This window comes from Lactuca virosa, chromosome 8 (assembly GCF_052849685.1).
Source record: "Lactuca virosa cultivar CGN04683 chromosome 8, Lactuca_virosa_CGN04683_v6, whole genome shotgun sequence".
Taxonomy (NCBI): domain Eukaryota; kingdom Viridiplantae; phylum Streptophyta; class Magnoliopsida; order Asterales; family Asteraceae; genus Lactuca; species Lactuca virosa.
This window is the reverse complement of record NC_136433.1, coordinates 216327838-216352848: the sequence shown is the minus strand read 5'-3', so window position 1 is coordinate 216352848 and position 25011 is coordinate 216327838. Positions and strand designations below refer to the sequence as shown.

Genomic DNA, 25011 nt, shown 5'->3' with positions numbered 1-25011 from the left:
GAATGATTTCTTTAGGTTTTTTTCACGACATCTTACGTGAGACAATCATTGATGAGGTGCTTGGGGTTGTTGATGCTTATGTCCAATGCGATCTCGACTGCTTGGTTGCGTAAGTCTTGTGGTTTGGCTTAGGTCTTGTATTTTGAACATCGTAACTTCTTCATACGATATCAGATTTTAAGGATCTTTATCCACGTGTTTATTTTTTGAGTCTACTACAACTTCCATTAAGATTACTCCCGTTAAAATGTAATATATTTTTACTAACGATTTTATAAAAAAAAACATACATACATGCATTCATAAAAAACGTATGGATAGGGGAAGACGCAGTAATACATAGTAGGTGTTGCCGAGATGAAATAGGTGTTGCCGATACATGGAAAATAGGTATAAACGTAAAAAAAAAAAAAAAAAAGCGAAAAATTTTCCACTGCGAACAGAAAAAACAGGTGTTGTCGGTGCAACACCGGGACCATACTAAATCCGCCACCGCGTATGGATGTAAAAATCGTAAGTAAAAATATATTATTTTTTAATGTGAGTAATCTAAATGAAAGTTGTAGTAGACTAAAATACGAACGCATGGATATAAAGATCGTTAAAATCCGAGATCATATGAAGAAGTTATGACGTTCAGAACACATGACCTAAGCAACTAAGTAGTCGAGATCACGATGGATATAAACATCAAAAGCCTCATACACCTCATTAATGAATGTTTCACGTAAGATTTCGTGAGAAAAAATAAAAAATCATTCATAAGTACTCAATGAGTACAAAAAAATGACTTATTTTGCAAAAAAAAAAAAAAAAAAAAAAAAGACTAAATGTGTACATAAATATTAAGGACTATATACAAAGTGAAAAATATATTACCCTATTAAGTCATTTTTACCGGGTAACCTGGAGTAGCCAGTCATAAGGACTAAATGTATAAAGTTTAACAAGTTGAAGAGTAAATGTGGATGAAAAAAAAAACTCAGTGACCAAATGTGTACAAATCGAAAAATATATTACCCTTTTAAGTCATTATTCCTTTTCAAACCAAGACTTTTACCTCTTAGGTTGGACGGTATGGGTGAGGGAAAGACTTTTACCTCTTAGGTTGGACGGTATGGGTGAGAGAAAGAGTGAGAGAATCTTTCCCTGTCACCGAACACCATCCCTAGACCGAGGGAAAGGTGGTGAGGGATCCCATTCCCTCACTCTCTCTCTTATTCCTATTGTCCAATTTTTTTTTTTTTATCTTTTTTAATGCTTAATAAATTATAAACATACTAAAAATTATAATATATATATATATATATATATATATATTCAAAACTCATGGTTTTTAAATCCCTACAAAATGAGTATAATATTTATAGGAAATATATATATTTTCTTAAAATAAAAAAAATAGTGAGAGAAGTTTCCAATTCATTCATTGGGTTTAGGTGAAGGAAATAAAAGTGAAGGGAAAAGGTGGTATGGCCCACAAAAAATAAGGAAAACTCCCCAACCATACCCTCCCGTCTTATGTTAAAAAAAACTTTAAAAAACTTTTTACTTTATCTGTAAAAAAATTTAAAAACTCTTACTTTATCTTTACGCATAGGGTGACCGGTTAAAAAGAAGTTGATATGATAAATGTTAAATACTTAAATGTGTGAAAAAAAAAAAAAAAGGTTACAAGTTTTAAGCTTTATCACATAAATTCATGCTTAACTTTTTGACAAACTTAAAAGCTTTTAGATCATATCCTTAAAAAAAAGTAACAGACATAAATATATAGTTTACTAGATTAAATCATATTCCCATTAACCCATTAGTTTAGTTATTAAAAAAATATATATATCCAAGTTTTTGTCTAGCAAGAGGTCTCTTTTATATAGGTTTTAAGAAACAAAGTCGTTCATTTATGTAAAATGTAAACATAGTATGACGACCATAAAAAGGAAGACAATAAAAAAAAGGTTTATAACCAAAACAAATAAACAAAATACGAAATCGAAATCTAGTATTTCCTGTATGCGAGTTCTTGAACACACTCAGCAAGCCCTTTCTCATTTCGAATGGTGTCAAGCCACTTTGCATTTATATGAACCCTCTCAAGGCTCTGCTTCAATGTCCTCATAATCGAAGGCTTACCACGCGTCACAAAAAACGCTTGCACCTCCTCCGCTTTCTCAATTGACGAAAACTACAAATATCAAAAAAAAAAAATTACATATTTTTATTCATAATACCAACATCTAAACACTTCTATAATAATAAAAATATTTGAGTTGACGAAGACAAACCGGTGATACAAGTGCACTGACAAAGCGTGTGATCAAAAATCCACGCCCCCAAGTACTCGAGATGTGTTCCCAATTTTCCTGTGTTTCAGGGTTCAGGGTTTAGGGTTTAAGGTAACAGATAATATAAAATAATTAGTTTAAACAAACCTTGAACCAATTCCAAGCCACTTCACGACCTTCTCTGCTAACACCCAATCCAAACACAACATCTTGACTTCGAACCTCACGGGTCAACAAAAAGTTAAGGACTTCAAGAATTATGTCTGGGTCACTACAAGATCCAAGGGCACCTACAACATAACCACTTATTTCTCTTAGTACAATATAATATTGATTTTTTTTTTAAAAAAGGACAATTTTGATCAATCACCTAATATCCGAGTCTTTTCCTGACTTAGATCAGTCTCTCTGTAAACTTTCAAAAGCGAATCCAAACCAGATCTGTCTGTTGATGTCACCTTTTTCATTACAGCAACATACACTGCCTGTCAAAAAGAAGGTGTTTTCTAATTAAGTCATGTGTTTTTACAAATTTGCCCTTCTGTAAGTGTGCTGTTATTTTCTTGAATATGTTTTTGAACAGAAGAAAAAGGGGCTAGGGCTAAATCTAACCCTTCTTATATCGGGTGGAAGAAGATGTGTGTTTCTATCTTCCAAAAATGCCTGGAAGCGTTTGTTTGCTTCTATTAATGTTTCCTCGTGTCCAAACACAGCCAGTGTAGCAAAAAGCTCTCCTCTCAACAAAGCATCCAAGTGGCTTTCCCCTTCTTTACAATCAAAACCAATCCTCCTGCATAACATAAATACAAAATAAATTAAACCCAATAATTATAAATCCTTAATAATAGTATGAGGAGTTAAAAAAACTAACTCTGCAGAGTACTGGAAAAGGTTGATGAAGAACATCTTAATGTTGTCCAGCAATGTGTTATCAGCATCAGCCACAATTCTTGCAACTTTAGAGCTAACCTGTGAATTGTGATAGCGAAAAAAAAAAGCATCAAAAAGACATGAATGCCCTCCTCATCTTCATATTGAAAATAATAGAGACTAAAACAAGTATTGACTAGGGTAGAGTAGTCATTAGTCATTACACTGATTAAGTTTGACAACACTGTATAATCAGGTTCCTCTCTGTAAGCACCCATCAATGTAAGCAAAGAAGATAAAGGCAACTGGCCAGCCATAGACAATGCAAACGAGTCATCTAGAATTCCTGTCAGTAGAAACAAAAGATTATAATAATAATAATAATAATAATAATAATAATAAATATATATTATTTTAATATTTTTACATTCCAGGATCATGTTTAGTTTCTTTGAGGATAATAATAAAATATCAAAGATTACCATATCGATCCATGGCAGATAACTTTTTACTTTCAATGGCAGATCGTAATTTGGCTGACAATTGTTCATCATATTTGACTCGGTAAAACCCTGCCCGGTCAACATTGACTTTTATCCAACTACTTGATGATTCATCAACAGTTTGTGATTTTTTTTCAAGTAAGAAGCTCTTTCTTGCTTCATATGAGCCACAACATAATGTTATGGGGACAACCCATTGCCCTTCTGCTTCGCAACCACTTGACAAAAATTGAACCTATAAATACATAACAACCAGAAATTCATAAAAAGAATTCATAAAAAATTGATGCTATATTAAAGATATGGATGAAAGTAAGTAAAGATACGTAAGAGTGAGATGAAAACCTGTTCAAATTCCAATTTGTTGTCTTTTAGTTTAACAGAGACAACTGGATAACCTTTTTGCTTTGTCCATGAGTTCATTAGTTTGTTCACAGGCTCACCAGATTCCTCCTCAAGGGCGGCCCACAAGTCCTCAGTTTTTGCATTTGAGCCAGCGTGTTTTTTTATATATTTAGCAAGTGCTCGCTGATGATATAGAAAAAAAAAAAAGAATTAAAAAAATTAGTAAAATCATATGTTAAATTCATGCAACCAAACCTGAAAAACAGTAGCACCAAGATAGCTCTGCAGCATGCGAATGACGGAAGCGCCCTTGCGATAGCTGATTGCATCAAAAATTTCATCTATTTCACCTGCATGATTGATTTCCACCTGCAAAAGAAATTTGTTACAAATGTAAATATATCATGGAGTATGTTGCTATTTGTCAATTGTCACATTTAACCCTAGAACTCATTATCTGAAAGCATAATGCTATTTATTTCACCTCAATAGGGTGTGATTCTGAAAGCCCATCAAGTCGAAGACCTTCAGTGCTTTCATCAAGAAACTGAGTCCAGATCTTCCATTCTGGGAACAATCCATCAGCAGCTAAATAGCTTACCTGATTTACAATTACAATAACTTATAAGTTATAAGCATAATGTCTTAACAAGAAGAAAAAAAAAACGAAAGCACAATTTTATAATTGGGTGATTATTACCCAAGTGGCAAATCCTTCATTTAGCCACAAATGTGTCCACCACTCCATTGTCACAAGATTTCCAAACCATTGATGTGCAAGTTCATGAGCTACAACAGTTGCCACCTGTATAATTAGTCATCCAGTTTCCAGTCAGTTACTATTGTAGATAGAAGGGTAAATTGGTAATATCAATGTACTTTACCCTCTGTTTGTTTGCAGCTGCAGAGTGTTTTTCATCATAAAGTAGAGCTGTTTCTCTGTATGTAACCAAACCATAATTCTCCATGGCTCCAGCAGCAAAATCAGGGATTGCAATCATGTCCAATTTGGGTAGTGAATAAGGTGTTTCAAAGTAGCTGCATAACTCATAATACAGGGTTAGAATGCATAAAGAAAGTCAGAAAAAATTGAAAGTGTGAAGATGAGAAAATAGAGCATACTCTTTGTATAAACCAAGGGTCTTAACAGCAACATCTAATGCAAACTTCCCTTGATTTGCCTTTCCAACTTGGCAATATACCCTAACTTTGATTCCTGTAAGAGAGTTCAAACTTTTTTACCAATTTGCCCTTGTGGATGTGGGATGCTATAAAACAGAAGATAATGAAAGTAGGATGCTATAAAACAGAAATAAACAAAGGTAAGTTGTCATGTATTGCATTTAGCCTTGTATTATAGTATCATACCATCAGGTGTTTGGTCTTCAACATAATCAAACAAACCAACAACAGCTGCCACTAAATATGTAGACATGATTGGGGATTCCTGGTATTGGACAATCTTTATGTTGCCCTCCACCTTTTCATCAAGAACTGGCATATTTGAAAGGGCTACAAGTTCTGAAGGCACCTCTAGTGTAATCTTGAATGTAGCCTAATAAGTGAACAAACAAGAAATTAGCACAATTTTGAGCAATTATGGTGTCTTATATGGGAAGATTCAGATCCCAGGTGGCATATACCCTTTTTAGGGGAAGATTTAATCAAACACCAATGCGTGATTTGGTGGGATAAAAATAAAATTAGCACAATTTTGAGCAATTGAACAAAATATAAATGTAAAAGAAATCAGAACAACATATGAAGATATTAGTCATACCTTACAAGCAGGTTCATCCCAACAAGGAAAACATCTTCTGGCATCAGCTGGTTCAAATTGTGTTACAGCCATGTTCTTCTTCTCACCATTATGTTCATATGAACTGTCAAATCCATTCAACAGTTGCAGTTAATACCTGAATAGTGATAGTTTGTTTGTCTAAAAGTTGGAGAGGCAAACAATCTCTTCAATTACTGTAACTTCATCAACTTGAATAATGATAATCGGAAAGTCTAAAAAGTCATCTTATTTCTTTATAAATTAGCCAAATTAGTAAATTGTAGCTAACCTTAAACTTCATTGATGATGACTTTGCATTAGCCTATTATGGAAAATGGCATTTTATGGATACACATTAACAGGAGTACAAGTGCGAAGCGAAAACTCAAATTCAGAAACTAAATCATTGATCATTCCTGCCATTGTCATCATTGCATAAGCAACAATCACAATTCCAATGGATACAAGGTAATAATCTTGGAGTTCTATCAATTAGCTCTTAAACCACACATCAAGATCAGGTTAATTAATTTTGTCTAATATCTTTACTTTAATCATAAACATCTGGACTTTGTCCGTCGTTTAATCATTTCATTTTAGGACATGATTAAAGAAACATCTTTATAGGTTATTTACTGTCATAGTTTTTATAATAGCATGTATGAAGAAGCCACTTTACTAAGTTTTCAAACTGACAGAAAGAAGATATGAATTCACAAACAAGTTTATATCTTACTAGTTAGGTTATGCAATACAAATCAAGACTGGATTAATCATCAGAAACAAATACAAATTACTTTCAAAAAGTCTAGTAAATAAAAATGTCAACAAGATCAAGGACGAATTACCTTCTGTAAAAACCTTTCATTTGATCATTCAGTGTGCCTTCAAAACTTAAATGTAATACAGCAAGACCGAGAGCCAAAGTTTCACCGAACTCCAGCACCAAAATCTCATCGTCTTCAAAAAATTCTACTTGCAAAGGCTCCAATCCCTTTGATCACGTACACTCCCATTAATTAAATTACTCTTACTATTAAACATATACGAGAAGCAAAAAAAAAATGAAATCAGATGCTTACTTTTGACTCGCTTTTCGATTGGAATCGAACAGATTTGGAATCTACGGAGAGGTCTGCGGCATTGAGGACAATGAACTTGGTATCGGCGACGATATCGATAGAGATCTCGACGGTTCCTGAAAACTTACAGGCGATGAGGTCTGGTATGAGCTTGAGATCGTACCTTTTCGGGATAGCAAATTTTGGAAGCCTCGGTTGGCATCTAAATTGCTCGTACTTCTTCGCCATTTTTCAGATGCTTGCGTTCGAGAGAAGGTTAAATGATCTGTTTATGTACTTCTGTATTGTAGAGAGGTATTTATAGGGGAGGATTGCTCTTATCGGGTGGAGAAACTATTTTCCTGAGGGAGTTTTCGTAAAATAAGCTTTGATTTAAGAGAAAATGATAAATTAAACTAATTTATTTAAAAAAATAAAATAAAAAATAAGGGTGTCTTGTGAAATGGACCTGTGGGACCGGTGAAATAGGTTTTAACGGGCTGTATATGGTTGCCAATATTTACGATAAATTCTTTAATTTCGTAACACCATGAAACACTTTGAACAAGATATTTTATAATTAGGGTCGAGGGTTATTTATGTTCGTTCATTTAATTTAGCTGAACAAAAGAACGAATGCGAACGGATAAACAAACGATTTTTCTTATTCATATTCATTCATTTAACAAATTACATTGTTCATCTTCGTGTATTTATGTATGTGAACATGATAAACGAACGAACATAAACAAACATAATTAAACATATATTAACATAAACAAACATAAAATATAATAATGCAATCAAACATAATTTAACATATATGAATATAAAAGGATCTTAAATGAACGAACATAAACGAACGTAAACAACAACATAAACGAACGTTCACGAACATAATTGAACGGACAAGATATTTGTTCATGTTCGTTCATTTAATAAAACGAATGGGAATATGTGTTCATGTCCGTTCATTTATTACATAAACGAATTTTTCCCCGAACGGTTCACGAACAGTTCGTTGAACGTTCGGTTCGTTTACAACTCTGACTATAATAGAACAATAGGCTTATAGAAGTAAAAATAAAAATAAAGCCAAATAGAGTGGCTGACAAAGGAGAATATGGAGCTAATGTAGAGCTCAGCGGTCCTAGTGTGCATTGTACCCTTGGGTGGTTTCACCAAAATTTAGGGTTTCTACATGTGAGGAAATAAAAAATTGATAATTGATAATATAAATTTTTTAGAAGAGGAAGGATAGAGGGAATCAAATTCATATTCAAAATTTCATATGCAGTGCAACATGGTTTTTTTATTGTCTTGTGATTACTAATAAATAATGTGTTTGTTCAAATATTTGATTAATAATAAAAAATCATAAAAAAAAATATATAAACCAATTCTTATATTTGATATTGTGTTGACGTTTGCACGGGCATAACCGTATGCATGTCGATGTGGGATCGGTTGGGGTGTGTAGGTCTAGGTGGGGTGGGGAGGGGTGTATATGGGTGTTGATGTTAAGGTCGGTGGCGTAGAAGTAAGGTGGGGTAATGGTAGTTGTTGAGGCATGGAGTGAGCGAGTGGGTTGGTGGTGAAATTTTAAATATATTTGAAGCAATTAACATATTTTAAATATAAAAAATATTAAATAAACTATATATATATATATATATATATATATATATATATATATATATATATAATTAAAATTAGAATAAACTCGAAATATATGTAAACTCAACCTGAAGAGTTAAATACAACAATGAAAGTTAAAACCTATTTACATAGTAATGCATGTAGTTATGGGTGTCAGTGCAACGATGGGTGGGTGAATGTAAGGGTAAGGTGGGGATATAGGTGTGGGTGTGAGTATGGGTATGAGGAGGTTTGTGTAGGACAAGGTGGTAGGGATAGGGTGTGTAGTATGGAAGTGTCAGGTGAGTTAGAGGTGTGGTGGGGGTAGGGTATGTGTTGGTGTGGGCTTGTGCAATGGGTGTATAAATATAGGTGCATGTATGTGATGAGGGTGTGGTTAGGATAAATATGGGGTAAGGTGGGGTGAGCATGTGGGTGTGGGTGTGAGGGTAGGGTAGGTATATATTTGGGTGGTGTAGGTACATATGTGGTGAGGGTGGTGGGCGTATGAGTATGGATGTAGATATAGGTGAGGTGGGTAGTATGTGGGTTGGGTAGGTGGATGGGTGTGGAGGTGGGGATGAAGTCGAGGTGGGTGGGGTATGCATTAGTGTGGGCTTGTAGGAATGAGCTTTAAGCCCTAAGCTATAAGCCTTAAGCATTAAGTCGTAAGCCATAAGCCATAAGCCATAAGTGATAACCTATAAGCCTTAATCCTTAACCCATATGCCCTAAGCTATAAGCAATAAGCCATAAGTCGTAATTCATAAGCCATAAGCCTTGAGCCATAAACACTAAGCCTTAAATCATAAATCAGAAGCCTTAATTCAAAATCCTTAAGTCTTATGACATACGTCATATGCATAATCCACAATCCTTAAGTCATAATACATAAGGAACAAGCTCTAAGCCTTAAGTCCTAAGCCACAAGCTATATATCTTACGCCTTAAACTATACACCCTAAGCCATGGGCTAGAAGCATAAGCCATATGTTATACATTATTATTCATAATTCATAAGTCACAAGCCATACGACACGAACTGTAAGCCTAAGTCCTAAGTCTTAATCCGTGAGCTAACGCCATAAGCCATATAAGCTATAGGCCTTAAACCATGAGAACTAAGCCCTAAGTCCTAATCCATATGCATTAAGCCATAAATCATAAGTCCTAAACCATATGTCATAATCCATATCATTCCAAAATGACTTATGTACGAAATGATTGATATAATGGCTTGCAGTTCCACATGAGATCTTGGATTCTTTAATGAGATAACTAACATATTATCAAAACCAACATCAAGTTATTTTTTACAAGTTTCCAATTCACATTCAATAATTTTTCCTCTGTAAAAAAAAACTATTTAACCTTTACCATATGTGATATGTCTTTGAAGTGATGAAGTAGATAACCGGGGATTTACATTCACATTCAAAAGGAACGATTTGCTCAATCGTCAACAAATTAACATCTCGGAAAAATTGACATGAAATAAGAGGTTGGTCTTTTTTTCCTTAATATTTTTTTTGTTAATACAAATCCAATTTTTATTATTATCTTATTTTTTATACACTTAACATCTATCGACAAAACTGTCACATGTTCTGACTTTTACCTTATAGTTATTACCATTACAAGATGTTTTTTCAAGGTGTACGTAATGGTGCTTAAAGGCAAAAAGTAACAACATACTTTCATTTATTATAGCATCTTAATTCTTTTATTTCTATTAGGCTGGACGGTGTGGACTTCGGATACCTCGGCAACCAACTCGGCAAACACCGCGCCGTGCCCCTCAACATGGCAAAAGTGGCAACTCTTTCGGCAATAACTTACCGAGCTTTCTTCCCCATTTCCTCCATTTGACTTTTTGACCAACCAATCACAATGCCTTTATTCTTTTTATTTTTTTATTTTTTTTCAATTTTTTTTAACATTGCAAAAATGGCAACCCATGCCCCGTAAATGACAAATTTTTGAAATAGTGTGGCAAATCTTAGGTGGCGCCTATGTGGACTGTGGCAAACTTGGCACCACTCCCTCCAGCCTTAGAACAATATGTTTTTAATTTTTTGATTATTAAGACATATATATATATATATATATATATATATATATATATATATATATATATATATATATATATATATATATATATTGAAAATAAGTTAAAAATTACTACTTTTGAAAATCTTAATCAAGGCTATTATATGTACATGTTTTGTCGTGGTAGCAAGAACTATCAACATACTTTCGATTATTTGTTTATTATAGCATTTCTTTTATAACATCATTGTATTTTGAAAAATCTAACCATTTATAGCAAATACCATATAAATAAGTAAATTGAAAGTATGATGCTATAATTGGATATACATATGCAGAGTTCAGGAACACACTTGCCTATCAACTTGTGGTTGCCAGCAACAATGAATTGAGTAGAAGAAACCGAACACCAAAGATGTTGTGAAACAAGATAAAAAAGATAGAACCAAATTTGCAACAACTACTGCCGGAAAAGCTAAACATATCATAGAGCTGCTTATTTCTTATGGGTGGGATTTCTTTGAAGGTACATGAATCCATTATTTCGCACGTTTGGGATTTCTTTGAAGGTATTTGTTTTGTTTCATGTGTGTATATATGTTGACAAAAACCAAACCAGAAATTATATTAGCTTCATTCTGTCCTCATGATTATTATGTTTATTGTGCTTTGCAATTATGGATCCGAAACTGGTCCAATCAACAATGGTACTTACTATATTATATGTTATATGTAGTGTGTATTTAAGTGGCATTTTCATTTACCAAATGCAACACCAAAAGATTATATTATGTGTGTTATATCGAGGAACTGAAAACACCTTTTAAATCAAACCAGCAGATGAATTTCCAACAAATAGAAAGGGTGGGGATCCCCGATGCTTATCGGACACTCTTTAAATTGCTTTTTTGGTAGTTAACACTTATTTGGCTGCTATAGAGGGTTGAGTATAAAGAGTGATTTTATGTATCAAATAAAAACATAATGTCATCAGATTTTTTAAATGCTTAAATTCTTAATCGGACCCTTCTTTTGTGGTAGTTAACACTTATTTGGCTGCTATAGAGGGTTGAGTATAAAAAGTGATTTTATATATCAAATAAAAACATAATGTCATCTGATTTTTTAAATGCTTAAATTCTTAATCGGACCCTTTATGATTAAGGGGAATCAAAGGCCGGGAAAAGGTAAAAAACTCTTTTCAATCTAAAATATCGCACCAAACAAAAAAACTTTTCTTTGAATTATACACAACGTATTCCGGTAATCTTTGTGAAATTTGTTATAACACAATACGAAAAAAAGGCCGACCCTAGGCTAAGCCCGGTTTTTTTTTTTACTAATTATGTTTAATACTAATACACCATCATATATACTTATTACAAAAGGGGACATACATCTGCACAGTTGCTACATATTTATATTACAATCTTCTATATTTTTGGGTTGTTATATAACTACTTCTACACATTTATACAAACTGTCAAAACTGTCCTAACCATACTTTATTTTTTCTCCACAAATTACAACTAATAAGCCTAGCTAGATTATATCTTCCTACACAATTAAGGAACCATAATCCGTGATCTATGTCTTTTTTAATTGCTAATCATACCATATCCATAGGCATGGTAAAAGATGATATGTGGGACAAACTATATATCATTCCGTGAAACAATTCAGGGGGAATTTAGGCGTAGAGAATGCAACTAATATGACTAGGAAAAAATTGCACCGATAATTACTTCAGCCACCCCTGATCCAGTAACTTCTGCAGCAACTTCACCTTTTGTGTTAGAGCTTTTCATAGCCTCAACAATAGCTATAAGTGTAACCACAAAGGCGTAATCAACATTGGGATAAATTGTCACCATGAATTTGTCCTTAATGAGCTTTATATTCTCAGATGATTGCATTTTATTCACCTACAAAAATAAGTCAATTAATTAGTCTTAGCTTGAGCTTTACCTTCACGGACTTACCAAATCTTGTATCAGTTATATCACGTAATTGAAAATATGGATATCTACTAGAAAATATTGAAAACGAACTAATATGTATGGAAATTACTTGGGCTATAGTTGTTGAAGTATCTCCCATATAAATAGTGCAGTTTCTCTTCGACCAGCTTCCTTTTATCTTGAAATCACAAACATCTTTACTATTGGTTTTGTTTGCCAAGAACACATGAACATTGGTCTTAGACTGGATCACGTGAGGTGTTTTTGTGGTAAATACCATGTCCGATTTGCTTTTACTGTCACCCCTGAATACATTCCATCTATCGTGTTCACTCATGATCTGGAAGATATATTAGTCCATTTCAATGTTAAACGTAGCTTCCGATTTTCAAAAACAACCCAAAGAACAAAAAAGAAGTATTAAAAGTTAAAACTGAACTTAAAGTCACCTTCTTACACATCATAACAATGGGTTTGTCATCAACATCGAGTAGCACCCGTTGATAAGATGCGTCACATGGTTTCACTTTGAGCAAGATTTTATGGTTCGTATCAGTAATCACAAGGTTTCCTTTTGAACTTCTATCAACTATAATATCAAATTGATATGGTACCATGAACCGAGACCCTATCACAGAGATTGGAGAGGATAGTGCATAGCTCGGTTGAGCCATCGTCGATACATACAGGTAGATCGTTCTTGATTAAGAGTACGAATGAAAGGTTTCTTATAAAGAAGATCTGTTCCTGTTGGTGGATTACTTATATAGGAAGTTTGTCAGGAAACGTTGCAAGTCTCAACACGGCACTGTTTTGACAAAGTCAAACATCGTCTCTTGATTGATCAATGACATCCACTGGTCAACACCTACAATAAATAATAGAATTGAGTTTGTTTTTGTTACTTACTTGTTTTATCGTCCACTTTGATCACTAATCACTCACCACCGGAGGATTTCGCCGGAAAAAACCCACGGCTGCAGGCAAATCGCCGGCAGAAAGAAGGAAGGCCGAAGGTAGCAGCGTGCGTGAGACGTGAACGTTGATTGGTTTGCTGAGTTGCAGATTTCCGATTTTTCACAATTAGTGGGCTAAATTTTGTGTTTCATTAAACTAATTTTGTGATGGACACTGGCTAATTGGGTTTAACAAGTTTGGACAACTTATTGGAGTAGTTTGTATTTGCATTTACAATTCAAACATAACCTAAATTTTTTTTAGAGTAGCACAAAAATCACTTTCCCATTGGCATGATCATAAATGAAACCAATTGTTTTTCTCTTTCTTTCGGTTTTCATTTACTCCATTTTTTAGTGTGCACTGAGATCTATATATTTTGGTTTGTGGGTTTGAGAAAGCCATTCTTGATGATACTCCACATATTTATACCACAATCATTGATATTTTTGGGTTGTTGTATAACTACTTCTACACACATATACAAACTGTCAAAACTATCCTAACCACACTTTATTTTTCTCCACAAATTACAACTAACAAAATGATATGTGGGACAAACTATAAATCATTCTATGATACAATCAATAGGGAATTTGTCATATAGAATGCGACTAATATGACTAGGAAAAAACTGCACCAAGAACTGCACCCACCCCTGATCCAGCAGCAACTTCACCTTTTGTGTTAGAGCTTTTCATAGCCTCAACAATCCCTATAAGTGTAACCACAAAGGCGTAATCAACATTGGGATAAATTGTCATCATGAATTTGTCCTTAACGAGCTTTATATTCTCAGATGATTGCAATTTATTCACCTACAAGAATAAGTCAATTAATTAGTTTGAGCTTGAGCCATACTTTCATGAACTTATCTAATCTTGTATCAGTTATATGTATCACGTAACTGAAAACAGGGATATCAACTAGAAAGCAAACTAAAAGACTAAAATGAATGGAAATTATTTGGGCTATTATTGTTGAAGTATCTCCCATATAAATACTGCAGTTTTTCTTCGACCGGCTTCCTGTTATCTTGAAATCACAAACATCTTTACTACCGATTTGGTTTGCCAAGAACACATGTACGTTGGTCTTAAACTGGATCACGTGATGTGCTTTTGTGGTAAATATCATATCTGATGTGCTTTTACTGTCACCCTTGAATACATTCCATCTATCGTGTTCACTCATGATCTGGAAGATAGATTAATCCATTTCAATGTTAAATTTAGCATCAAGTTTTCAAAACAACCCAAATAACAAAAAAGAAGTATTAAAATTGAACTAAAAGTCACCTTCTTACGCATTGTAACGATGGGTTTGTCATCAACATCGAGTAGCACTGTTTTTGTTTATGAACATATGATGGTGTATGGATAATTAATGTCAAATATTTTATATCAAGATATAATTGTTTATACCGAATTAAGTAGTGGACATAACTAATATAACTAATACTACATATAAGTTAAAGAACATATACTATACTTGCAATTGGATAAGATAACATGTGATCATGAATATTTAAAATAAAAACGAAAAAAGATAGGTTTACCTTAATATTTGAACTTTAATTCTTAGTTAAGAGTTTAGAGGTCGTGTATAATTTAATAAAAATAGGTCCTAAACTTTATATATATATATATATATATATATATATATATATATATATATATATATATATATATATATATATACTATCTTATAAAAGAAATCTAATTTTTTCTAAAAATAGATTGAATATAATAATATTATTTTTTTAAGACGTCCAAACAATTAAGCTAACAGTACAAAGTAAACAACAATATAATATTATTAAATTTCAAAAACAAGGTATTTCATATAAGTCTACGTTGGATCCTTAAATGTCAGCCTATCTGGTTCGTTCCCTCAATATTGCCCACGTTGAAGGGGAGACTGATTCAAACTGCCATATCCTTTTTCCTCCAAAGAATACACCATCGCAACATCCTTCGTATCTTTTTAAATCACCATCAACTGTAGATTTTTTTTCTGTCTTCAATCAACCGTTGCCACCATCCACAATCATAGTTGCCTTCAACCAACTGTGGCTAGCTCTCATGTATGAGAAAAGCTTGGGCCAAAACTCCCCTTGGTTTGGCTATCTCCAGCTCTTGGCCGGCCGCAACCCCAACTTACACTTGTTTCGGTCTCTCGGTGAATTCGACCACCTGGGGACTGAGCTCCAGAAGGTAGGGTTTTGCTGATCTTTGTTTCTTGATGAGGATTAGACATGTTTCGACTCAGCAACGCATCTACCTGCGCTTCCACTTTATTCTTTATTCTTTTTTTTTGTGCTCTACATCCACTGAATACCGATCTTATTCATTACAACATCACCAATTCAACAAAGCAGTTCAAGTAATGGTCTCAAACCCTAAGAGCTCCCCAAACACCCAACATCTTCTCGCCACCATCTTCATCGGCTATAACTCACACCATCATCGCACCATCCTCACTAATGAGCACCACTGGAGTAGTCAACACCGCCATCTCTGTCGTCTATTCTTACAGAGAAATAGGACGACGTTGCTGAACATCCATGTTCGAAATTTGAAATTGACGTCAGGGTTCGATATCCGTAAACTTCATCCTATAGAATTAGAAATCTAAAAATGTCTTCAGGTTTGATTTTCATCTTTCTATATCTGGATTTGACATCTTTTTTTGATTTTATTTTTCCACCACTTAGCACGTATGTGATGTTGAATTCAACCCTAAATTGTTTCTACCTTTTATATGATTAAGATGTGAATATGATGTTTCAGGTTTTTCTTTATTTGCGTATGTGTCTAAATTTTTTGTTTTCGTTTACATTTAGGGGATAGAAATTTTAGCTGGTTTAATCATACAGCTCACATGTTGACATGCTGAAAGGTAACAATGATTTCTATCCTCCATTTGTTTTAATGTTAATCTTGATATTACTTGATTTGTATTTATATGAATGCAAACATGCAAGCATACCATACCGTGTTTGAGGGGGGGGGGGGGGGGGGGGGTGTACGTTTGCAGATAGATACAACTGTTGAGTCAATACTAACTGGTGAAGCATAGTTGAATATGAGCATTGGTTGAAGAGAACTATATTTCTCCAATACTTCAAATATTTCTTAAATTCATAGAGAAGATTTTTGTATTTTTGTTCCGATTTTTATATCTTGGCATTTTGTTTGAGCTATTGGAAACTATAGATGACAGTTGAATTTGTATATTAATCCTTTAATACATTTTCTTGTCCTGATTCACATCCTCCTTATATTGACAAAATTTTCGGGGAGAGCAATTTTCTGGTGATTTAGCATTCTTAACATCAAGGATAAATGAACTGAAGAAGCAGAAAGGACTCTTTTGATTGCAGTGAGTTGATACCTGTTATGATGTACTTTGTATTATGTAGTTATTATTTTTTTTGTTTGCATGACCTAACCATGTACCATCCAGAAATTGCTAATGAGAATATAGTAGTTTTCTTAACTACTGTCAAGTGAATGAATACTGATTTACTTAGAAACAATAAAGAAGTAATTTTTAATGGTATAATAAATAAGTTTGTAAGTAATGATGGAATGTAAAAGTGATAACCATTTTACTATTGCAAAGGAAAAAGTTGAGAAGAATAGAGAGAAGTTAAGAAGCGATTTTTCTCAGCTTTTGTCATTATCTATGCTTAGAACTGATGCTTCTAATAAAAACAATGGAGAGGATAAGATGTTATCTTCGAGGATTAAAAATCCTCTTTGCCTTCTGACTGGCTAAGTATCAAGTGATGATAACACTACCAATCAAGAAGTAGTTATTTCCATAAGCGTTAAGCTTCCACCTGCAGATAAAACACCACCTTTTACTACTTGGATATTTTTGGACAAGTTTTTCGTCATCTCTGCTTTCTTTTTAGTCATTGCCCCTCTTTTTTTTCTTTTCTGGATAAATACATGACATTATATAAATAAACATGAGAACATTGTTGAACCATTTTCTTTTTTTGGATCACAGAAATCAGGGAATGGCCGATGACCAGTCAGTTGTTGGGAGGCGATGCATCTATTGTAACAAAAATGGAAGTGAAGCTCTCATCTATAGTGACAGTTAGGAAGAGATTATTGAACCAGAGGAAGAGATACTTTAATATGATATTGTAGAAGTTTGTCCGAATGATAATATCCTTTTGATTTTTTATTTATTCATTTATTTTGCTTTGTAAAAAACCATTTGAAGCACACACTTCATGATCTTAATTTGAATCATCATAATACAAAGGACGATGGTATTTCTTTTGTTAAATATTTTAAATATGTTTAATAATAATAGGCATTCATATTAATTAGAAATTAATGCAATTTATAATTAATTAATGATGATTTTATATAAGCAAGACGATATGTCTGTTTTCCTTAAAGAAATAAAATTTGTAGTATTTATTTTTGCCAAACTTGCAATAATTTATGTTTAATCGAATTCTGAAAAATTTAAAACTATAGTATTTATTTTTTTAAAAAAAATTAAAATTGTAATTTTGAAAATGATTCATGTAGTAGAATTGTGTAGACAAAGAATATAGTTACCAACCTACATTTATTAAATTTTAACCGAATTCTTTTGATGCACAAAATTGACTGTATTAAAAGATAATTGAACAAAGTTTTAAATGGATATTCGTGCAATGGAGTTTGATTAACTTTAACTGGTTGACAATATTTTGTTAACCACAAATAAATTTCGGTACCATGTAAATTGGTATAGGGTGAATAGTTTGTTTTCGATAAATATGACATGTTTCCGACAAATTTAAAATTGATCATTAAAAATGCGTCCACCGAGCGTCTTTCTAATATTTCAATGAATATCACGTGTTTAGCAAAAAAAAATTAATCCTCGAAAAGAAACTATCTGGTGTCCTCTGAAAGCATAGTAATTACCGACATGAAACTATACGTCAAAAAATCTATTCGGCGTCCGCAATCGCACGGATACCCCTTTATATGAAAATATGAATTTGGTCGAATGTGTTGTATCTTTGAATCATTGTCAAGTTGAAATTATTTACAAATACCACCTTAAGTTTCAAAATTATAGATATCTCTATAGTGTATAAAGAAATGTTATAATAAATATTGATTTTAATAACTTAAAAATCAGATTGTATAAAAATACAAGGTGAGCTTCTATAATATTTGTAAAAAGATTGTTAATATTAATTTTCTTTAATGACATTTTCTAAGCAAGAAAGCGAAAAAAAATTAAACAACCAATAAGGATCATATCACATGATTTTGTAAAAGTAGATTAATTTCGTTTTTGATAAGTAATAATTAAAGATCAACGTTTTAAAAAAGTATATTAGAGTTGGGATTATTGGTCATAATCATCAGGTGATGACTTATTATAAAAAATTGTTAGATCTATACAAATGACTTTTGATTTCTTCAATCCATTTTAATCCTCTTTCGGAGTCCATACTCACGAAACAAAATTCATAGAAATCAAATTAGATATAAAAATTAATATATTTGACTTATCAATTTTTTAGTTAGTCTTGCTTGACATAAGTCATGAACACAAACCAAACCAGAGAGTTAAAGAGTTTACCATAAGATTAATCAATCCAACAAAAAAATGAAAAAACCAATTTAAAACATCTCAAATACATAAATTGCAATTCTCTTACATATTCGTCGCCATAGCATTGTGCAGGTATTGCCACATTGCATGTGGTTATTTCATAATACAAATGTGTTTGGGAAAATAATCACAAAAATATAACTATTCGATGAAAAGAGACTACTAACCACCTGTCATTTGTGTGTTCCTTAGAATATGAAATATTTTCAAAAGTAAACTAATTACCAAAAGTAATATGTTTAAAGGAAAAATATTTGTCACCCATAATATGTTCCATAAAATATAACATGTTTTTGAATGAAACTAATTGCCGAAATAAACTATTCGACCCCGCCGCTTTGCGCAGGTACACCACTAGTATATATATATATATATATATATATATATATATATATATATATATATATATATATATATATATATATATATATAACAAAATTTTAATTTTTGATTTCATCTAGTAATATACTATAATGAGAATTCCATATCATGTATCAGTTTAACCGTAACCTCTTTCTCCCCCATTCTTTTTACGAGCCACACACACACCATGTGTTTTTACACATTGAAAAATTAGAAACTATATCTTTTTTTTTTTGAACAGCAACAATAATATAAAACACCAATGCCAGCAGCTACTTGGGACCAACAAAAATACAAAGAGAATAAATTCCCCACCCATGATTATCAACGTGAAGTAGAGGATCGCAAAACCACAACCAAATACACTTTACATATTACATATAGTCAATAAAAACACCCAAACAATACCATCCTGCACCCCCTTGATAATATGATATCTAAGCTCATAGAAAAATCAAAAATCACACTTCGGAAAAACAACCCAACATCAATCAGTATCACAACACTTCGGAAAAACAACCACCACCAATGAGAATATGGCCTCCATAACTCGAATTACATGGCTTATGATCGTTTATAAAAGACATTAGATTGTGATTATTGAAAGACGTTTCTGATTAGTGAGTTGGATGAAAGACGATTTTTGATTTTAAAGGCAGTCTTGATGTTACAGCCAGGGATTTGAATCGATTTGGTTTCCATCCTTGATTCTTGCAATCTTCATATATATCATCTGTGTCAAAAAGGAAGGGCCTTCCCTATGGCTAAAAACCCATAAGAAAACTCAAGAATTATATAATACAATCCAGTCAGGAATTTAGGAACAGAGAATGCAACTGATATGACTAAGGAAAAAGTGAACCAATAACTTCCTCAACAACTTCATCTGTGTTGGAGCTTTTCATAGCCTCAACGATCGCTACAAGTGTCATCACAAAAGCATAATCGACATTGGGATAAATTGTCACCATGAATTTGTCCTTAACGTACTCCCCATTCTCCCGTGATTGCGTTTTATACATCTACAAGAATAAGTCTATTAATTAGTTTCAGCTCGTCGTTTAAGTTTATGAACTTATATCTTTTCAGTTATACACACATAACTGAAAACATGGAAACCTACCGGAAAACAAACTAAAAGTTATGAAAATTACTTGGGCGATTGTTGTTGAAGTATCTCCTATATAGACAGTGCAGGTTTTCTTCGACCAGCTTCCTTTGATCTTGAAATCACAAACATCTTTACTACTGGCTTTGTTTGCTAAGAACACATGTACACTGGTCTTAGACTGGATCATGCCAGGTGTCTTTGTGCTAAATATTATATCCGATTTGCTTTTACTATCACCCCTAAACACATTCCATCGATTATGCTCACTCATGATCTGAAAAAAAAATATGCAGTCCATTAATTTTCAATTGTGAATTTAACATCAAACTTCCTGAACAAACCAAAGAATTATAAATATGAACTTAAAGTCACCTTCTCTCGGATCATGCAGATGGGTTTGTCATAAACATCGAGCAGCACTCGCTGAAGATGGAAGGATGAGTCGCATGGTTTCACTTTGAGCATGATTTTATGGTTAATATCTGTGATCACAAGGTTTCCGCTTGAATTTATATCAACTATCATATCAAATTGATATGGTACCATGAACTGTGACCCTATCACAGAAACTGGAGAGAATAAAGGTGCATAGCTTGGTTGAGCCATGATCAATACACACAGTGATCAGATCGTTCTTGATGGAGAGGATGAGTTTTTGAAAGGCTTTAAATAAGATCTCCATGATGACGGATTGCTTCTATCGGGTTAGGAAGTTTGTCAGTAAAAGTGTACAGCTCAACACGGAAATGTATTGACAAAGTCTAGTCTAAACTCTTACTTTGTAAATGTCATGAACATTTACATGATTGTATTCTTCAGTGGGTATTTGTAAAAAAGGTCGATATAACAAGGCTTATTGTTTTTACTATGAGAAAAGTCGATGTTGTATGGATACTTAATGTCATATATTTAATTGGTCTTAGATTATCTGTATAGGGCATTTGGACTTAATTTATGTTTATTTTTTAAATTTTAGATGGCTAATATTATAGCACATCTTAATTAGCAAAGAGTATAAGTAAGGGATACTAGTACTAGAAATAAGTTAAAGAACATACGTTTTATATTTGTTTAATTATTATCACTCAATTGGATAGGTGTATTGAATTATCTTGTCTAAATAATTTATATTTCTATGATTAATTGAAAACAAAATAAAAGATATTTTGTTTCATTTTTGATTTCTGAACTTTATTTTCTACTTATTTTATATTGCTTAGTGACATAATTAGTTATAAATAAATATTAAGAATATAAAATAAACAATATTCGACGATTTTACATGTATGAACAAGTTCTTTTGAGTGTTATATTTAGTCTAATTAATTTATATTTTTATCCTAACTGAGAAATGCCTCAAATAAATTGAAAATTTATATTGACGTAATAGAAAGTTTAAAAAAATAAATGAAATTGCCTTTTGACATATTTTATTAATGTTGTTGACATTGACCAACACAAACAATAAATAGATAATCGCAAACATGACTAATCAAAATGAAGTACTCAAATCCACAAACAATAAATAGATAATCACAAACATGACTAATTAAATTAAAATAACAAATAAAGTACTCAAATCGTTTATGCGATTAGGTCAATATTGTGTATTTCGTCTTAATTTTTTTATTTAATGTTTTTATTCAATTGTTCATATATATTTTTTATTGCGACTTTTGTCATTGTTACACAGATTATATTATCTTTAGAGGAAATGACCATTATAGCCACTTTTCTAAAGTTTTTCTACACATTAGAAAAAAAATCAGAAAAATGACCATAATAGCCATAATGTTTACAAAAATCTATGTGAATTGTGAATTTTTTTTATTTTTTTTTTAAATTTTCGCAGATGAATACCTGCAAAAATCTAGGTGGCCTATGATTTTTGTTTTTTTTGCAGGTCACTCTTGTGTTGGGAGAACCCAGATGGTGTGATTATTGGTATAAAGTTGTATGATGAATAATTAGAACAATTAATCTTCTTATGTACCTTCCTCTAAGATCATCAAGTTCTTCGGCACCTAAATGTCTTTGTTGTGAACTTAATTTATTCAACATATCAACATCAACCAGTTTGTAAGAGAAATATACTTTCAAATCACATTTAAAAGATAGAAAATATATTATATATCCACAAATAAATAGAAAAGGGATTTTGCTCACAGATTCGTTTAAATCATGCTGTATTTTCTTCCATTTTTCATCTGATAGTGCTTTCTTGCATAACTCATTTTGTAAATTCTATATCCTTAATTCATGACCATATGTTCACTTTTCAAGAAAACCTTAGATCCTATCATTATGATATATAACAACCACAAACAAAATACAATATTTATCCATGCATATATACTCAATGTATATGTATATAAAAAACAAACAAATAAACAAAATACAGTATTTTGAAAGTAGCAAACACTGGACATTAACTAATCAAAACAAATGTATAACTAGTATTCTTAAGCATCTGATACAGTTTTTCTGATTGCTTTAATAATCTAAGGAGTGAACATGTAAGCCATTTTAAGTCGGTTTCTTTCTTTTAGCTTTCAGACACTCCTGTAATTATAAATAATTTGAAATGTTTATTAGCACCAAAAGAGAAGAATATTAAATGACATAAAGTTAAAGAAGCTACAAAACAATTTTTACTAAAATTCCTTTTAAGGAGTGGTCACTCTGTTTATGCAGAAGATGACACTTTTACCCTTTTTACAACCATGGATTTCTTCTGTAATTGCATACAAATCATGAAAACATTAATAGTTCATGGCTAAATCATTTCCAAGAAGAACTAAACAAGAAAAAAGAGAGAACTCGGAGCAAAGAACATTGAATTAGGGATTTCAAGTCAGTTACCTGTTCCAGAGAGATTGATTCCATCGAAATGAACTGGTTATAGTGGAATGATGATTGAAAAACGCAAACTAAAAGTAGAAAACAAAACCTTATGATGTACACCAGTTCTCCGATTGTTGTCTGACAAAGAACATGCAACAGATAAAGTTGAAACGCAGAGAAAGGATATCAAAAATAAAATCAATAGAGAAATTGAAACGCAGATGATGATTGGAAACCATATAATTAGAGACGATGAAGATCATAAACCAAATACATGTAGAAATCAAAACAATAACAAACCTGAGTGATTAGAGAGAAGCTCTAAAACATCCATTTATACTGAAATCCAGAAGAATCTAGGTCAAGAATGTTAGCTGGAGAGAGAATCAATGATAACATTAGCAAATCGAAATGTTTTAACAATTGGAATTTGTTCCCTTGTGAAGTAAAGAATAAAGGCGGAGATAATATTAACGAGCTAGCAAGGCAAAGTACACACAAAATCAAATTACTTCAAAACCTGATGAGTATATAACCTGACTTGAAAACCTGCAACAAAAATGTAATTTTTTATTATACTTGACTTTGAATAGGGAAAATGAGATAAAAACTCTTGAGTTTTCACAAAAATGTGGGTTTTACCCTTGGACGTATTTTATGTCCGGTAAAGCCCGAAGTTTTGTTTAATTTGTTCATTTTTACCCTTGTAGCCGGTTTTCAGGTAACCTACCGGTTACCTAATGCCAGTAAAGCCCTTGAATTTTCAAAAATGTTCAGATTTATCCTTAAATTTTTCAAAAATGTTCGGATTTACCCTTACATTGATTGTTGTTGTAATTATTATTATTATTATTATTATTAATACATTTTTAATTATATAAAAATATTTTATACATACATTTTTAAATGTATAAAAATATTTTATACACACATTTTTAAATGTATAAAAATATTTTTACTAATATAAATATATTTTAAAAAATATATGTACTTGTATTTAGTATTTATATACATTTGAAAACCCTAAATCTTCATCTATAATTGTTGAATCGAACAGAAAAAGCTTGATAAACTAAAAAATGTCGTCAATGATTGATTTTGCAAAAACAAATGCTTCAGATCAATATAAAAAATGATGCATTTCTTGATCTTTTTTGTGAACTTACAACAAACATAAATGAAGTTTACACTTGTATTTGACATTTCGTTATCAATTTTTGAGATAAAAATAGTTAATGAATGATTTTAAGTTGATAATACTTAATTTTTACAGTGATCAAATGTTTTTGTCGAAGGTTTTTTTCATTATATTATGTATTTTTCATTTACGAGTGTTATTTGTTGATCATTTATTGTTATCTACTCAATATTAACCTAATATAGTTGAATAATAGAGGTTTTTTCAAATTGTATACTAAATCTTATCTGTAATCGAGTGTTTTAAAAATGTGTACAAATACATATAATTATATCTTTTATATAATATAAACCATATAAATATGTATTTTTATATTTATATGTATATAATATATTTTTATATGAAATAAATATATATTTATACTTATACCTACTAAATACAAATAAATATATTTTTAAAA

The 25011-nt window shown here is 32.0% G+C and overlaps 3 protein-coding genes and 1 pseudogene across 3 annotated transcripts; all 4 read right to left on the bottom strand.

Moving 5' to 3' along the window:
• Nucleotides 1-1845: 1845 nt before the first annotated feature.
• Nucleotides 1846-7170, bottom strand: APM1 (aminopeptidase M1). The gene is made up of 18 exons (XM_079064856.1): nucleotides 6866-7170; nucleotides 6632-6777; nucleotides 5784-5886; nucleotides 5372-5558; nucleotides 5126-5219; nucleotides 4888-5041; nucleotides 4704-4808; nucleotides 4488-4604; nucleotides 4259-4372; nucleotides 4004-4186; nucleotides 3638-3893; nucleotides 3380-3501; nucleotides 3157-3254; nucleotides 2898-3075; nucleotides 2656-2770; nucleotides 2433-2575; nucleotides 2286-2363; nucleotides 1846-2185 (listed from the first exon to the last, which is right to left on the bottom strand). Exons 1-18 carry the CDS (start codon nucleotides 7091-7093, stop codon nucleotides 2000-2002), a joined length of 2607 nt encoding a protein of 868 aa, XP_078920982.1. The 5' UTR covers nucleotides 7094-7170; the 3' UTR covers nucleotides 1846-1999.
• A 5079-nt stretch (nucleotides 7171-12249) lies between these two features.
• Nucleotides 12250-13225, bottom strand: LOC145131251 (protein LURP-one-related 10 pseudogene; annotated as a pseudogene).
• A 628-nt stretch (nucleotides 13226-13853) lies between these two features.
• On the bottom strand, nucleotides 13854-14790 carry LOC145133481 (protein LURP-one-related 15-like). The gene is made up of 3 exons (XM_079068414.1): nucleotides 14748-14790; nucleotides 14389-14646; nucleotides 13854-14243 (listed from the first exon to the last, which is right to left on the bottom strand). Exons 1-3 carry the CDS (start codon nucleotides 14757-14759, stop codon nucleotides 14073-14075), a joined length of 441 nt encoding a protein of 146 aa, XP_078924540.1. The 5' UTR covers nucleotides 14760-14790; the 3' UTR covers nucleotides 13854-14072.
• Nucleotides 14791-19666: 4876 nt separating this feature from the next.
• LOC145134713 (protein LURP-one-related 10-like) lies at nucleotides 19667-23920 on the bottom strand. The gene is made up of 5 exons (XM_079069554.1): nucleotides 23714-23920; nucleotides 23432-23551; nucleotides 20942-21266; nucleotides 20613-20843; nucleotides 19667-20480 (listed from the first exon to the last, which is right to left on the bottom strand). The coding sequence occupies exons 3-5, from the start codon at nucleotides 21173-21175 to the stop codon at nucleotides 20304-20306; spliced, it is 642 nt and encodes a 213-aa protein (XP_078925680.1). The 5' UTR covers nucleotides 21176-21266; nucleotides 23432-23551; nucleotides 23714-23920; the 3' UTR covers nucleotides 19667-20303.
• Nucleotides 23921-25011: the final 1091 nt, after the last annotated feature.